Below are 14,049 nucleotides of genomic sequence, written 5' to 3' on the forward strand. Positions count from 1 at the left end.
ATGTATAACAGACCTGCTGGGGCAGCGGACTGAGAGCAGGGGACACAAACAGGCTGGATAAGATGGTCAGGAAGGCCAGTAGCGTGGTTGGGGTGGAGCTGGACTCTAGCGAGGGTGGCGGAGAGGAGGAACCTTGCTAAGCTCCAGGCCATCAGGGAAACCCCCTCCCACCCACTATACACAGACTTGGCTGACAGGAGGAGCATGTTATAGGCTCACACTACCTAAATGCAGCACTGAACAGCACAGGAAGTCCTTCATTCCGACAGCCATCAGACTTTACGATGCATCACTGTGCCTCACTGCATCACTGAGCACAGAGTGACAGTTACCATCTTCCTGGACTCTTACTTTTTAAACAGCACTGTGCAATATTACACCTACTGTAGACTTCAGTATATTTTTACTGTATTTATTTACTGTATCTTTTATTCTATTTTTATTCTATTTCATTTTATTCTATTCTTAGGCCATTTGTTTTGTTATTCTTATTCGTGACTTGTTCTGTCTAAATGTTTAATGTTGAGTGATTTGCAGTGTCAAATTTCCCTCAGGATAATACATTTCTATTCTATTCTATTCTATATCTTTGAAAAGTCTCCATTTATTCAACACTTCTGAATTCACTGACAAACTGAACTGAACTGACAAAAATAAGGTGCATAAAAAACCAAACAAAATTCCTCCACAGGCTACTCACCATCATTAGTAGAGTGGCAAGCGGCGTTTGGGGACAGAGTGAAATCTTTTTAAAACACTGCCCCTCCACTAGTTCCTGAACTTTTTTGTTAAGTCCTTCTCAAATGCCAACTGAATTAAATTGGCCTTGCGTCGATGAAGCATACTAAGGCGATGTTCTGTAAAGACGGTAGAAAACGAATTCTCACAGAGTGCCGTGCTAGCTTCAGTAGTGTTGTTGTTGACATCAGTGCCCACTAGGGCTGTCCCCGACTAAGGATTTGGATAGTCGACTTTGATTGACAAAAAAAAAAAAAAAAAATTCACCAGGGTGGGCACAGCTGACTCAGTGGGCGGGCCAGGCCCCCTAATGCCCGCCCATGGGGCGCCGGGTCTGCCTAGAAGCGATACAATTCTGTCGGCCGCCTCGCTTAAAAAATCTGTCGTCTGGCAAAAATCGGCCGCCGTGTGCGTTGGGCTTAAGAATTGAGATCACGATTCTCTCACACGGTTCTTATTTTTCGTCATCATTTAAAAAAGGAAAGTACAAAGTTTTAAAAGTTTAAAAAAAATAATAATAAAGAAAATAAATTAACCTGCAAGAGCCCACATGTGGGCCCTTTTGAGGATGATTTGCCCACCGGCACTTTGGCAACCTCTAGTGGCTCGGGTGTTAATACAATATATATATATATATATATATATATATATATATATATATATATATATATATATATATATATATATATATAGAATTAAAGCCCCATTTGTTGCCTGTCGATAGCCCTTTCAGGTGACAAAATCCGTTCAGCGGTTCTCGAGTTACATGCCGATATTTGAGGCTTGCGCAAAGTACACGATATTGCGCAAATAAATGAATAAATGAATTGAAGTATATGAGAAAACTGAGCTTTTCTTTTGTACACAGTTTACCAAAATCTCACCTAATCACTCATTTCTGAACGGATCTTTATGAAATTTGGACATGTACTACATAAGACGTCAGGCTATGGATCTCAGGAGTTTTTTTAAGCCATACAAATTTCTGGGGAAATGCTACTTCTGGACTACTAACTACTACAGAAAAACTTGAGTAACAAGTCTTTCTACAACTCAAGTTCAGACCTATGTTACTCATATTTCATTAGCACTAAAAGTGATCTTTCTTTATTGTATCATAAACTTCAGAATGTTATGTTTCAAAAGAGACCAGGCTTATGCATGTGCTATAAGTATAAAATATAGTATTTTGGTTTTCAAAAAAGGTATGCAGTCCTCAAAAACGAAAACTAAAATGGACACTTTTCTGCCCGCATGTTAAGAGGTTAAAGTAAAAGAAAAAAAATCGTCATAATTTAGAAATGAGATCGCATAGGTCTATGAATCAAGATTGCGATTTTTTTTCAATTAATCATGCAGCCCTACTCAGGACTCACCCTCTTTCCTAGCCTGTCTGTAAAAGACTCAGGACTCACCCTCTTCCCTGCACTTCTCCCTCCACAGTAGGTTGTCTTCCGCTAGGATGCGCCAGTAGCGACACGTCTGGGCTGCTTGGAGCAGGTCCTTAGGCTCAAGGAATGACAGCACGTACAAAGCCAGCTGTTGAAAGAGAGGAGATGAGAAGGAGGGATGGTGAGAGGTGTGAAGACAGATGGGAAGAGAGAAAGAAGCACCCTGTTATTTACTGTGTTTTTCTTTTGAAGTCCAGTTGTGGTTTATTTTTTGCTGCAACACACTTCAATCACCTGAAAGCACATTTAATCCCAGTAGTAGTTAGAGGTGTGTGTGTGTGCGTGTGTGTGTGTGTGTGTGTGTGTGTGTGTGCATGTGTGGGGGGAATTGAAAAACAGTCCAGTGTGATTCACACTAATGGACCACAGTTAGGTGATTGCTTCTTCAGTCAGTTACATAACACAGCACAGATCATCTCCTGTAAGTCTCCACTTCAACCCCATCTGCACTAGTACAGCCCTGAGGATTGGTCTGTTGGAAGTTACTTTACATCTGGGAACCCCACCCTATCGGTCTCTGGCAGCTCCATCAGAAAGAAAGAAAGAAAGAAAGAAAGAAAGAAAGAAAGAAAGAAAGAAAGAAAGAAAGAAAGAAAGAAAGAAAGAAAGAAAGAAAGAAAGAAAGAAAGAAAGAAAGAAAGAAAGAAAGAAAGAAAGAAAGAAAAAGAAAGAAAGAAAGGGATTATAATAGAAGGTCAATACAGTAAAAAGAAAACAAAATGAAAGGAGAGAGCTTAGGATTCCTATATTCTAGCTTTAAATCACAGGCTAAAATACCTCCGGGGATTTGGTTTTGGAGCAAGTGAGCGCTGTTGACATCATGACAGAAATACCCATACTGCCTCTTCCTCCACTCTCATCCCCTTCTCCCTCTACCCTGTCTACACCACTCCCACACACACACTCACACCTGCTGGACAGAGACATGGTGGTGTTGACCATCTGGATAAGTGCTTCTGAGTGAAGTGGCTCCAGGCTAAGTGCTTCTGAATGAGGAGGCTCCTGGCTACTTTGGAACAATCTCTGATGTGACCTCATGGGATCGGTGTGACACCTTGTTGTGTTGTCAGCTATGATGATTTTGAGTGGAAAACACCAACTAAGGCTGTTGTATATTCCCCCTGGAGAGCTGTGGGTGTTGACAGGGACATGAGTGTGCTGAGACCACCATGCTGGTTCAGTAAAACCCAGCCAGAGATAGGGCTTCAGTCAGATATAAAACCCAGCTAGAGATAGGGGTTCAGTCAGATATAAAACCCAGCTAGATAGGGCTTCAGTCAGATATCAAACCCAGCCAGAGATAGGGCTTCAGTCAGATATAAAACCCAGCTAGAGATAGGGTTCCAGCCAGATATAGGGTTCCCATGGGAGCAGAGGTAAAGATGGGTGGAAGAGGAAAGCAAAGCTTAGAAAACATTGTTTTAATCTTGAATTCATATCTCAAGCCTATATCTTAAGTCTAATTTCACTTACTGCAGCGGGAGGTAATTTAGCTGATTTCCGGCGGAATTTCACTTGTTTGATGATAATGTTTGAAGACAATTAACCCTTTGCAAAATTACTGATATCCAACTGTCCTTAACTGCTTCTGCGCCAAGAACGAGTTAACTCGTTATTGCCCGCCAATCGAATAACGCCAATAACGAGTAAACTCGTTTTTATGATAGTTATTTCCTTTATTCGCTATTGCCATTCATAATTCATCCAACAAGGCTCTGGGAGACTCTGGCACTCTGTCTGATATTGCAACGGCTCAATACCGCCGCCTGGTGGATTTCAGGCGATGTTGCACTCACTCTAAACCGGATGTGGCGCTCTGTGCATCAGTGAATATGTTCCGGGTGGAGCTCTCTTGTTATGTGGATCCAGACAAACACTCTAGTGCATTGGATCGCTTTCGAGACGCAAGAATCAATATGCTTTCAGCGTTTATTGCGTCGTACAAATGGAAAACGGATCTAGCAGATGGAAATCAAATAATTGGAATATTTTTTCTCCAGACTCATCGGCCACAGGTAAGAGGAATCTAACGTTAATTCCAGCTCGATTGTCAATTTATTTCATTGCAATCCATCTGATCAACGTATGATGTCGTACTAAAGAAAGCCGTTACTGACAATCAAGGAATCATAAACGACCCCCCCCCCCCCCCCCCTTTCCTTCACGCATGATGGAGCATAATGTATACCGATCATATGCATTTGAATTTTTTTATGTAGCGTGTATAGGAACGAAACGCCAATCGCTTATGTATAATATGCATCGGGGCCTATAACTCGCGTTCTAGGAATTACTGCAGACCACTCTAAAAACATACTTATATTCACAACGGTATTAAACGACAATGTATGAATGGAAAAATATAACGTTCCCACATCCGGAACGATAGATACCCGATGTTGAATGGGCGATAGTAATGTTGATATAGCTATAATATTTAAAAAGTTATAGCCCTGCAAAGAAGGTGAGCGACTCCATAGGCTTACTTACTTATGATGAATTGAAAATGGGGGACCCTGATGTAAACAAGACGAAAGCCTTTCTCTGGTCTGCATCCCCTTAACAATTGTATGTATTGAGCTGTACTGTACCCATTCTGCAATCTGTTAATAAAGTTTTCAATCAATCAATCAAGCGCTGGCAGTAGAGCTATAAGATGCTCATGATGCGTGGCACTCATTGTGTTAAGACACTACTTCCTACATTACTTCCCTCAAGACATCAGTGTTCTTCTGACACCATACTGAACAATACCTTCTATCCGACCACAAAGGAACAGAGAGAGCAGTGCTGTATGTAATGCTACAGCACTTGAAGTATTATTATGTAAAAACTGGTTAGAGGTCTTGTTAAGGAACTTGTAATACTGACGTGTGCTATCCTGACACACCCGGAGGGTGAATCTTCATTTCTTGTAGTAATTTCACTGGGGCATGCATTTCATTTTGACAGTTTGCTATACATAGTAACACTAACAAAGGGAGGCGAGACATGCAGACATTTTGCAAACTGTGGATTCACTGAAACAAGTGACATGGTCATAAAGCACATTTATTTGTTTCAATCTTTTATTTGAGTCGTTACTTGATTATTTCAGGAAGGAAAATAAATGAATAATTAAACAAAGTAAAATCTCTTAACCAGCAACATAATCAGTAATGGCTGTGAGATTGCTACGTGTGTTAGTATTTGCAGAAAGAGTAGAACTGTGTGGTGATATTGTTATTAAGCATGTTAGTTTCTGCAGTGCAGAGAGTAGAACTGTGTGTTGATATGGTAATTAAGCTCGTTAGTTTCTGCAGTGCAGGGTAGAGAGACTAGAACTGTGTGTTGATATGGTCATTAAGCTCGTTAGTTTCTGCAGTGCAGGGTAGAGAGAGTAGAACTGTGTGTTGATATGGTCATTAAGCTCGTTAGTTTCTGCAGTGCAGGGTAGAGACTAGAACTGTGTGTTGATATGTTCATTAACCTTGTTAGTTTCTGCAGTGCAGGGTAGAGAGACTAGAACTGTGTGTTGATATGGTCATTAAACTCGTTAGTTTCTGCAGTGCAGGGTAGAGACTAGAACTGTGTGTTGATATGGTCATTAAGCTTGTTAGTTTCTGCTGTGCAGAGTAGAACTGTGTGTTGATATGGTCATTAAGCTTGTTAGTTTCTGCAGTGCAGAGTAGAACTGTGTGTTGATATGGTCATTAAGCTTGTTAGTTTCTGCAATGCAGAGTAGAGAGAGTAGAACAGCCTGTTGATGTGGAATTGTTTGGGAATTGTAAAAGGGAATTGTTTACCTCTTTGGGCAGCAGGGAGATAAAGTCTCGTTGGAACTGTGGCTCTATCACCTGCATCATGTGCTTCACCTGGGTGGGCTCGCAGCTGTCAATCAACTCATCCAGCGCCAGCAGCTTTTCGGGGCCACTCCAGCTCTGGAATACAAACAACAGAGGAACGTGTTCAGAGTGAAGTCACATATCAAGCCCATGTCAGTTCTGTCACCAAATCCGCCTTCTTCCACCTCAGAAACATCTCCAGACTCCGACCATCACTTTCCGACTCCACAGCTGAGACTAGGGCTGCACGATTTTGGGAAATAATCGAATTGCGATTTTTCTGACAGATATTGCGATTGCAATTACATTTGCGATTATAATTTTTTTTTAAGCAGCCCCACAGAGGTTTATTGTAAAATGCGGCTTGCATCTGGCCTACGCGCTGGGTCTTTTCAGGACACCGAGCCTGAAAATGTTTCTTTTTACCTGGGAATCGATACCGGTACCGAACGGTACCTTTTTTTCCTGTACTTTACTCTCCCACTCTGAAGTCTAAACTTCACAACACACAATCTAAAACCCCTTACCTCCCTCTCCCAAACCGATCTTGTATCTCAATGGGACTTCCTGGTTAAATAAATGTAAAAAAAGAAAATAAAAAAAAGCTATTTTTTTGCGATTTGATCATTGCATCATTCCAAATCACGATTTCGATTTAAAATCGATTAATCGTGCAGCCCTATCTGAGACCCTCATCCATGCCTTCGTCACCTCCCGCCTGGACTACTGCAACGGGGTCCTGTCTGGGGTTCCAAGCAAAACCCTGGACAGGCTTCAGTATGTTCAAAACTCAGCTGCCAGGGTTCTCACCCGGACCAAACCCTGGCAGCACATCACCCCCACCCTCATCCACCTCCACTGGCTCCCCATCAAATCCTGCATCACCTACAAAACCCTCCTGCTCACTTACAAATCCCTCCACGCACTGGCACCTCAGTACCTCACTGACCTCCTCCACCCCTACACTCAGTCACGGTCCCTGCGATCCACAGACACTGATCAGCTCTCCATTCCCCGAACCAGACTGCAGACCTTTGGGGACAGAGCTTTCAGTGTGGCAGCTCCCACCCTCTGGAACTCCCTCCCAGCAGAACTCCGCAACGCCCCAACTCTGGACTCATTAAAAAAACTCCTCAAAACCCACCTCTTCAACTTGGCCTTTAACCCCTAATTTCTCACTTTGTATGTTGTGCCTGTCCACCATGTTTGTTACTTTTGTTATTTCCCCCCCCTATGTAAAGCGACCTTGGGTCTTCCGAAAGGCGCTATATAAAAACCAAGTTATTATAAAAGTGTTTTATTTACTGGCTATAGTTTTACTATGATATGTAAACTTCAGTGGAACGCTAGTGCATTTAGTTCCAAAGTGCACGCCTACTAGATCTGCAACAAGTTGACGTGCTCGTCATGTGTGCACATGCATATGATGCATACACATAATATTCCACCCAAGTCCGTTGCCTGGGGCACCTGGCCCTCACTGGGAGCGGACACATTAAAAAGGGGGGCATTTCCACATCAAGTGCCAGGCTTCATCAAGCCTGTTATTACAGCACCGTGGGGGAATTTCTTCTGGCTTGAATACCCGGTTGTTATTTGAACTTGGAGCTGCGGAACAGTGCTGTGTATTTGGATTGAGAAGCACGGACACGCTTGTTTTCCTTTGGAAGAAGCGCTGAAACGTAACAGTGATTACAGGCCCGGGGGGCGGGAAGGAAAATGTTGCCGCATATAAACCACCCATAGTTTAAGGCTCCCTCTCTTGCCAGAAGTGTGCATTCTGGAGGTAATCATGGGTGGGTGGTGGGGGGTTAACATGACCCCTGGCCAGCCCCCTGCTGTGGGGAGGATCACCTAGTAGAGCCTTCCTGGAGCTTTTACATCATCTTGTTTACACCATCTGGTAGTAATAGCACTTTCACTCACGCATCGGTGAAATAACTGCAGGTGAATAGAAAGTAATGGTCATTTATACTATTAATTGTAGGGAGACATTAGCCAGCGGCGAGCCATCAATTAAATTCTTCTTCTGTTGAACTGAATTCACCACTCTGTGTTCAGTCTTTCTGGTTAATTTATCATACTTTTTCTCTAATTTGGATACATATTTTATTTTGATAGTGTATCTGGGGTATTCTCTGCATCTCGCGGAGAAAATCACCATTTGTGGAGCTAGTATGGTGCATGTCTTTGGGAACGGCCTATAGGAAAGGGTGTCAGTTATGTCCCATTTTGTGACTTACGACTTCAGACTGGTCAGTTAGGAAGGTTCTTTGGATTAAACCATCTGTGGCACCAGCTGAAAACCCCATCAGTTCAGCTCAAATCACATGTGTTGGCGTCGGGATGAGGACAGTACAGACGGTACTTTCATGCTGTGGGGCCTACAGGCCAGGACTAGACTGGGGAATGTACAGAATGCATAATGGGAGGTTTAACTCTGTCAGATGATAGACAGTGAGGCTTATGGCACGTGAGGGTTGAGGCAGACGAGCTGAAAACAACATGCAAAGAGACTCAAGCTCTAAAACCCAGTTTTTCCACCATATCTGTGGTTTTAGTCACTCTAAAGCAAGAACCAATCGTTGTGGTGTCGTATTATACAAGACATCAAATGGAACCTGTGAGGATAAATGTGACTTTAAAGAGTGTGTTATCTACATGTCACTATACAAATGGATAGATCTGCCAGAAGCAGTGTCTTGGGTGGAAACAAGTTGTTGTGAGATGGTAGAGACGCCACGTTGTCACGCGTCGCTGGGACTCCTGGCATCATTAGCACCGCAGTCTAAAGAGCTGGAAGCTGATCATGCTGCCTCTCTGCAGAGTCCTGAGCTCTAATCATATGCAGCAGCATTTTATTCCACTACATCCTGTAAAGCTGCGTTGTTCTCCAAATTAAAAATGTGACGAAAGCAAGCCAGACGCAGTGGGGAAATCTCGCTGACTCAAACTCCCTGGAGTGGAACTGCCAGTGTGGAAAGAGTTGTGACATTTTGGTGCATTTTAGGAGCCATTATTGTGTACACACAATGCTTTGAAGGAAAAGAGCAAAGCTCTAATTTCTTCCTGTTTATTTCCCCAAAGATTAAGTTTATGGCTGGCTTCAGTTGATTTAGATACAGTACAAAGCTGATGATGAAAAAGAACTTGTGCAAATAGGGCAGCTTTATCACAGCCAAATCAAATAAAATCTGCTGTTGTTTCCTCTTGGATGAAAGGGGTTTTACACATGAAGTCGAAAGGAACAACGTGGAAAGCAAACCCAGATGTGACCCACAGACAAACCCCACCAAAACAAAAACAGGACTTGCTTCTTAAAAAGCCGGATTAGGGAACCATAGGATTAATGGATAAAGGAGGACCAGTGGATTTTGGAGAATCGGGCAAAGACTTTGACCACAGACTAAAGATCTGCTCAACTGTGGATGTGTCCTGTAAGGCTTTTGTCCCAGGCATTGGGTTTTTCATTTCAATTCCACGCTACAGCACCTATGATAATGTGGAGGGGCCAAAACAACAAGGCAGCAATTATCTTGTAAGTCCATGGGGAGGGAAGGGATGGACAGAGGCGTGAGGGAAGGGATGGACAGAGGTGTGAGGGAAGGGATGGACACAGGCGTGAGGGGGGAAACATTGCATACCGGTATATACCTGAAATGTTCGGAGCCATTCTTGGAGGCCCGTGGGCGGCTGGATGGAGGTGATGCGCCGCCTCTGTTGCCCCTGGCCATTGGCTGTTCGGATGTGGCCAAACGTGGTGGGTGTGGCTGGGCAGGGGACGATCCCTGTCGGGCTGCAAGTAATATGACAAGAACATACCTTAGAGGACGCCACGAGAACAGTTTGAGATGATTGCAGTAATCACAGACAACGCTTCTCTGCAAGCCGAGACAAGTATCAAGGGAGGGAAATATGGATGAGGACAAATGCAGGGGACATTATTGAGAGGTTTTAGACAAGATGCAATTCTGCTCTAGTTAATAACTGTGGACTAATTACAATGCCTATAAAAAGAACATAAAAGCTGCCTTAGTTGGGGTCACTGGAAAGCAAATACTAATGAGATGTTTTCATGCCAAAAATAAACTCACTAACTGCATAGTTACATCTGTGCTCTTTTTATCCTCAAGTCTCTAGAAGCAGCTGTTCATCCATACTCCCATCATCAATAACCACCTACATGTTTCTCCAAACATAATGGCTGGAATTTCAACCAGCCTAATTAATCTCATGCTCATTTCCGATTTGATTGAACAATTAAGAGTACTCCAGTTGAGGGGAGATTTATCCTGTGCTGTGAGATTCAGCCTGCGTCGACTGCATCTCCGTTTTATGTCATCTCGCTGTTTCGCATTGGGACTTTTGGGACAAGAACCACTTTAATTCACAGGTTTTAAAAAGGCTATTTCATGCTTAGCCCCCTAAGATTACAAAGAAGAAAAGAGGAATGCAGGCTAACGGCAGTTCTGCTGCGAAGCGTCAATATCAGCTCGAACATGAACTATAATTATTCCTGCTGAGTGCATTGATTCACATGCTTCTCACTGTGTCTACAACTGGAGGTAGTTGCCTGTTATACCCATTATGAAACGGCAGATCTATTTCCACAGAGACACGGAAACTACTCAGTTGGTATTGATGCAATATGGCTGTCCAACTGTCCAGGACTTCAGGCATTGGGTTATCTGATTGAGTTTTAACCTGAGTAGGATGCTGCGAGAAGCAGAGAAAGGATTTCTTGGACAGTCATCGAACCGCAGCCTTGGTGGCTCTGAAGTAGCGGAGAAAAGGTATTGTCCTTCAAGCTGTGCTCCTCAAGAACTGCTCTTTTCACTCCGGACACAAAGTGCACACACTTCCAAAGAGTCACATTCAATATTGGCCTCCCCTTTTCGCAAGGAGCCCCGGGCCTCCAGGGTCCTGCTTGGAACTTCAAAGGACGACTATGTGTGCATCACTAACGTTGGCACGATAGGGAAATGGTACGGCGGGCAACTCAGCACTTCTCCCATAGGCCTGGTGACAGGAGAGCGGAGTGATGGGAGTCCGGTTCATAATGGATTCATCTTTCATGGGATTGGAAGCAGAGACTGGGCCGATTATACAGCAGCGTAGCTGGCGAAGATGATGTACTCCTTCAGTCAGAATTTCAGGCAAATCTTGGTGATTATTTGTCTCTGGTATGAATACATACTAGTGGGTTTCCTCTGTATTCAGTCTGTGATGTTGGGCCTCCAATGAAATAGTTTAAAAATCATTCTTTCTCACAATATTGTGGTTCCGAAGACAACATCTGCAACTGCCAGTTGGATGTTGCAAGTGTACTTGATCACGATTCCATTTTTTGTTAAAGTTTTGTTTCATGATATTCAATACCATGTCTTCCGTAATATCCCTTGTATTCCCGTTTGAAGTTATGCTAAATCGTTATCTCCCGTTTCATTTCACTGTCAAGCATGGAGATAACAACCCCTTAGAAGCGTCATCTGAATAATTTCCCCACTCTGCCCCTGCGTGGCGTCTTTGTTCAATAAAAAACAGATGATTTGGGGGAAGGCCTCGTGAAGACGTCGAGGCTGGTACTGTAGCTTTATTGTGTTTCTCTCTGAGGCTCTATTTTTCATTCTGACTGTGCAGCGTCTGTTAAAATGTCCGGAAAGGCCAAATGAAGACAGAGATGTAGGCGTGTCTCCTTTGTGTATCTGGGGGGTCTGAAGGGCAATGCATCTGGGTGCTTTTTCTTTTACCTTGGATACTCCGAGCCTTTGCAGGGCTTTTTTCCTGAAGGGAAAGATCGGACCTCGGGGCCATGGTCCAACTTTCTCTTCATCTGCAAGACAAAGAAGAGAGGAGGGGGGAGAGAGAGAGAGAGACATTAGAAACTATGGGAGAAGAACGACAAGGAGAGGAGCATATTTACACCCCGACATGGAACCTCTCTCATTGCACAGCATGAGAAGGGATCTGCCTCATGGCTCCCTCTGAGAAGGGATCTGCCTCATGGCGCTGGACTGTAGATGGCAGTCCTGCCAAACGGTGCACGATTCATCATATTTTGTGTCCTGATTACTTCCTGAGGAGATTAGTCATCTTGCTCCTAACATCAACATGCCAGCTACTGTCTCAATAAAGAACCTTCTCTCCTGTGGCTGTGTCTCCCCTCGCAGCCGCGCTACTGTCTCAATAAAGAACCTTCTCACCTGTGTCTCCCCTCTCATCCTTACTACTGTCTCAAAGAACCTTCTCTCTTGTGTCTCTCCTACTCTGTCTTCCTCTCAGCTGTCCTAATGTCTCAAGAACCTTCTCTTTTGTGTCTTCTCTACTCTGTCTCCCTCTCAGCCTTACTACTTTTTCAATAAAAGAAAATATAAACACTAAGGGGAGTGGACTGTCTAAAAAGGGGAATTCTGAACACATTCTACACTGGAGGCTTACAGGGGTGAGCGCCACGGACACAAGTCAACATACATACAAACCGTGTGTGTGTGTGTGTGTGTGTGTGTGTGTGTGTGTGTGTGTGCATGTCACACACCGGTGATCACACACATACACACACACCCCCATGACATACAAGACTGATCACACAAGCACACATGGCCCCAGCTTTGGAAACATATGCGTACACAGAGACATACACAGACACACACGCGCACACACACACAAAAGAACAAGCAAGGAGCAAAAGCACCCATTCAGGCTTGGGCACAAGACTGCACCCCCCTTCGGTGGAGAGGACAGTTTGATTTATATGGATGGTTGGGGAGAAGAAATAGAGCAACTCCATTCTTTACCGTCCTTGCTTTCTTCAAGCACACATGCACGCACAGTCGCACACACACACTGATGGACAGCTAAAGCCTGGATCCTGATCATCCAGTTGTGAAAACAAAGGCGTCAGTGTGGAGGTCTTTGCAGGCTGGATTTCTTTCTCTTCCCAATGATCGTCCTTCAGCCAACTAGACTAACCCAACACTGCTTCATCCAACTAGACTAACCCAACACTGCTTCATCCAACTAGACTAACCCAACACTGCTTCATCCAACTAGACTAACCCAACACTGCTTCATCCAACTAGACTAACCCAACACTGCTTCATCCAACTAGACTAACCCAACACTGCTTCATCCAACTAGACTAACCCAACACTGCTTCATCCAACGAGACTAACCCAACACTGATTCATCCAACGAGACTAACCCAACACTGATTCATCCAATGAGACTAACCCAACTAGACTAACCCAACGCTGCTTCATCCAACTAGACTAACCCAACACTGCTTCATCCAACTAGACTAACCCAACACGGATTCATCCAACGAGACTAACCCAACTAGACTAACCCAACACTGCTTCATCCAACTAGACTAACACAACACTGCTTCATCCAACTAGACTAACCCAACACTGCTTCATCCAACTAGACTAACCCATCACTGCTTCATCCAACTAGACTAACCCAACACTGCTTCATCCAACTAGACTAACCCAACACTGCTTCATCCAACTAGACTAAACCAACACTGCTTCATCCAACTAGATTAACCCAACACTGCTTCATCCAACTAGACTAACCCAATGCTGCTTCATCCAACTAGACTAACCCAACGCTGCTTCATCCAACTAGACTAACCCAACACTGCTTCATCCAACTAGACTAAACCAACACTGATTCATCCAACTAGACTAACCCAACACTGCTTCATCCAACGAGACTAACCCAACACTGCTTCATCCAACTAGACTAACACAACACTGCTTCATCCAACTAGACTAAACCAACACTGCTTCATCCAACTAGACTAACCCAACACTGCTTCATCCAACTAGACTAACCCAACGCTGCTTCATCCAACTAGACTAACCCAACGCTGCTTCATCCAACTAGACTAACCCAACACTGCTTCATCCAACTAGACTAAACCAACACTGCTTCATCCAACTAGACTAACCCAACACTGCTTCATCCAACGAGACTAACCCAACACTGCTTCATCCAACTAGACTAACCCAACACTGATTCATCCAACGAGG

The 14,049-nt window shown here is 43.8% G+C and overlaps 1 protein-coding gene across 2 annotated transcripts in view; it reads right to left on the minus strand.

The window, feature by feature from the left end:
* Window positions 1-14,049, minus strand: part of fbxw7 (F-box and WD repeat domain containing 7) — a 467,095-nt gene that overhangs the window by 37,985 nt on the left and 415,061 nt on the right. For both annotated transcript variants that reach the window (XM_084319103.1, XM_084319104.1), the window contains 4 exons: window positions 11,764-11,846; window positions 9,668-9,809; window positions 5,975-6,109; window positions 2,154-2,277 (listed from right to left, as the gene is read on the minus strand). In XM_084319103.1, coding sequence (XP_084175229.1) covers window positions 2,154-2,277; window positions 5,975-6,109; window positions 9,668-9,809; window positions 11,764-11,846 — 484 coding nt within the window. The remainder of the gene's footprint in view (window positions 1-2,153; window positions 2,278-5,974; window positions 6,110-9,667; window positions 9,810-11,763; window positions 11,847-14,049) is intronic.

The sequence above is a fragment of the Notolepis coatsorum genome, assembly GCF_963971535.1.
Source record: "Notolepis coatsorum genome assembly, chromosome: 7".
NCBI lineage: Eukaryota > Metazoa > Chordata > Actinopteri > Aulopiformes > Paralepididae > Notolepis > Notolepis coatsorum.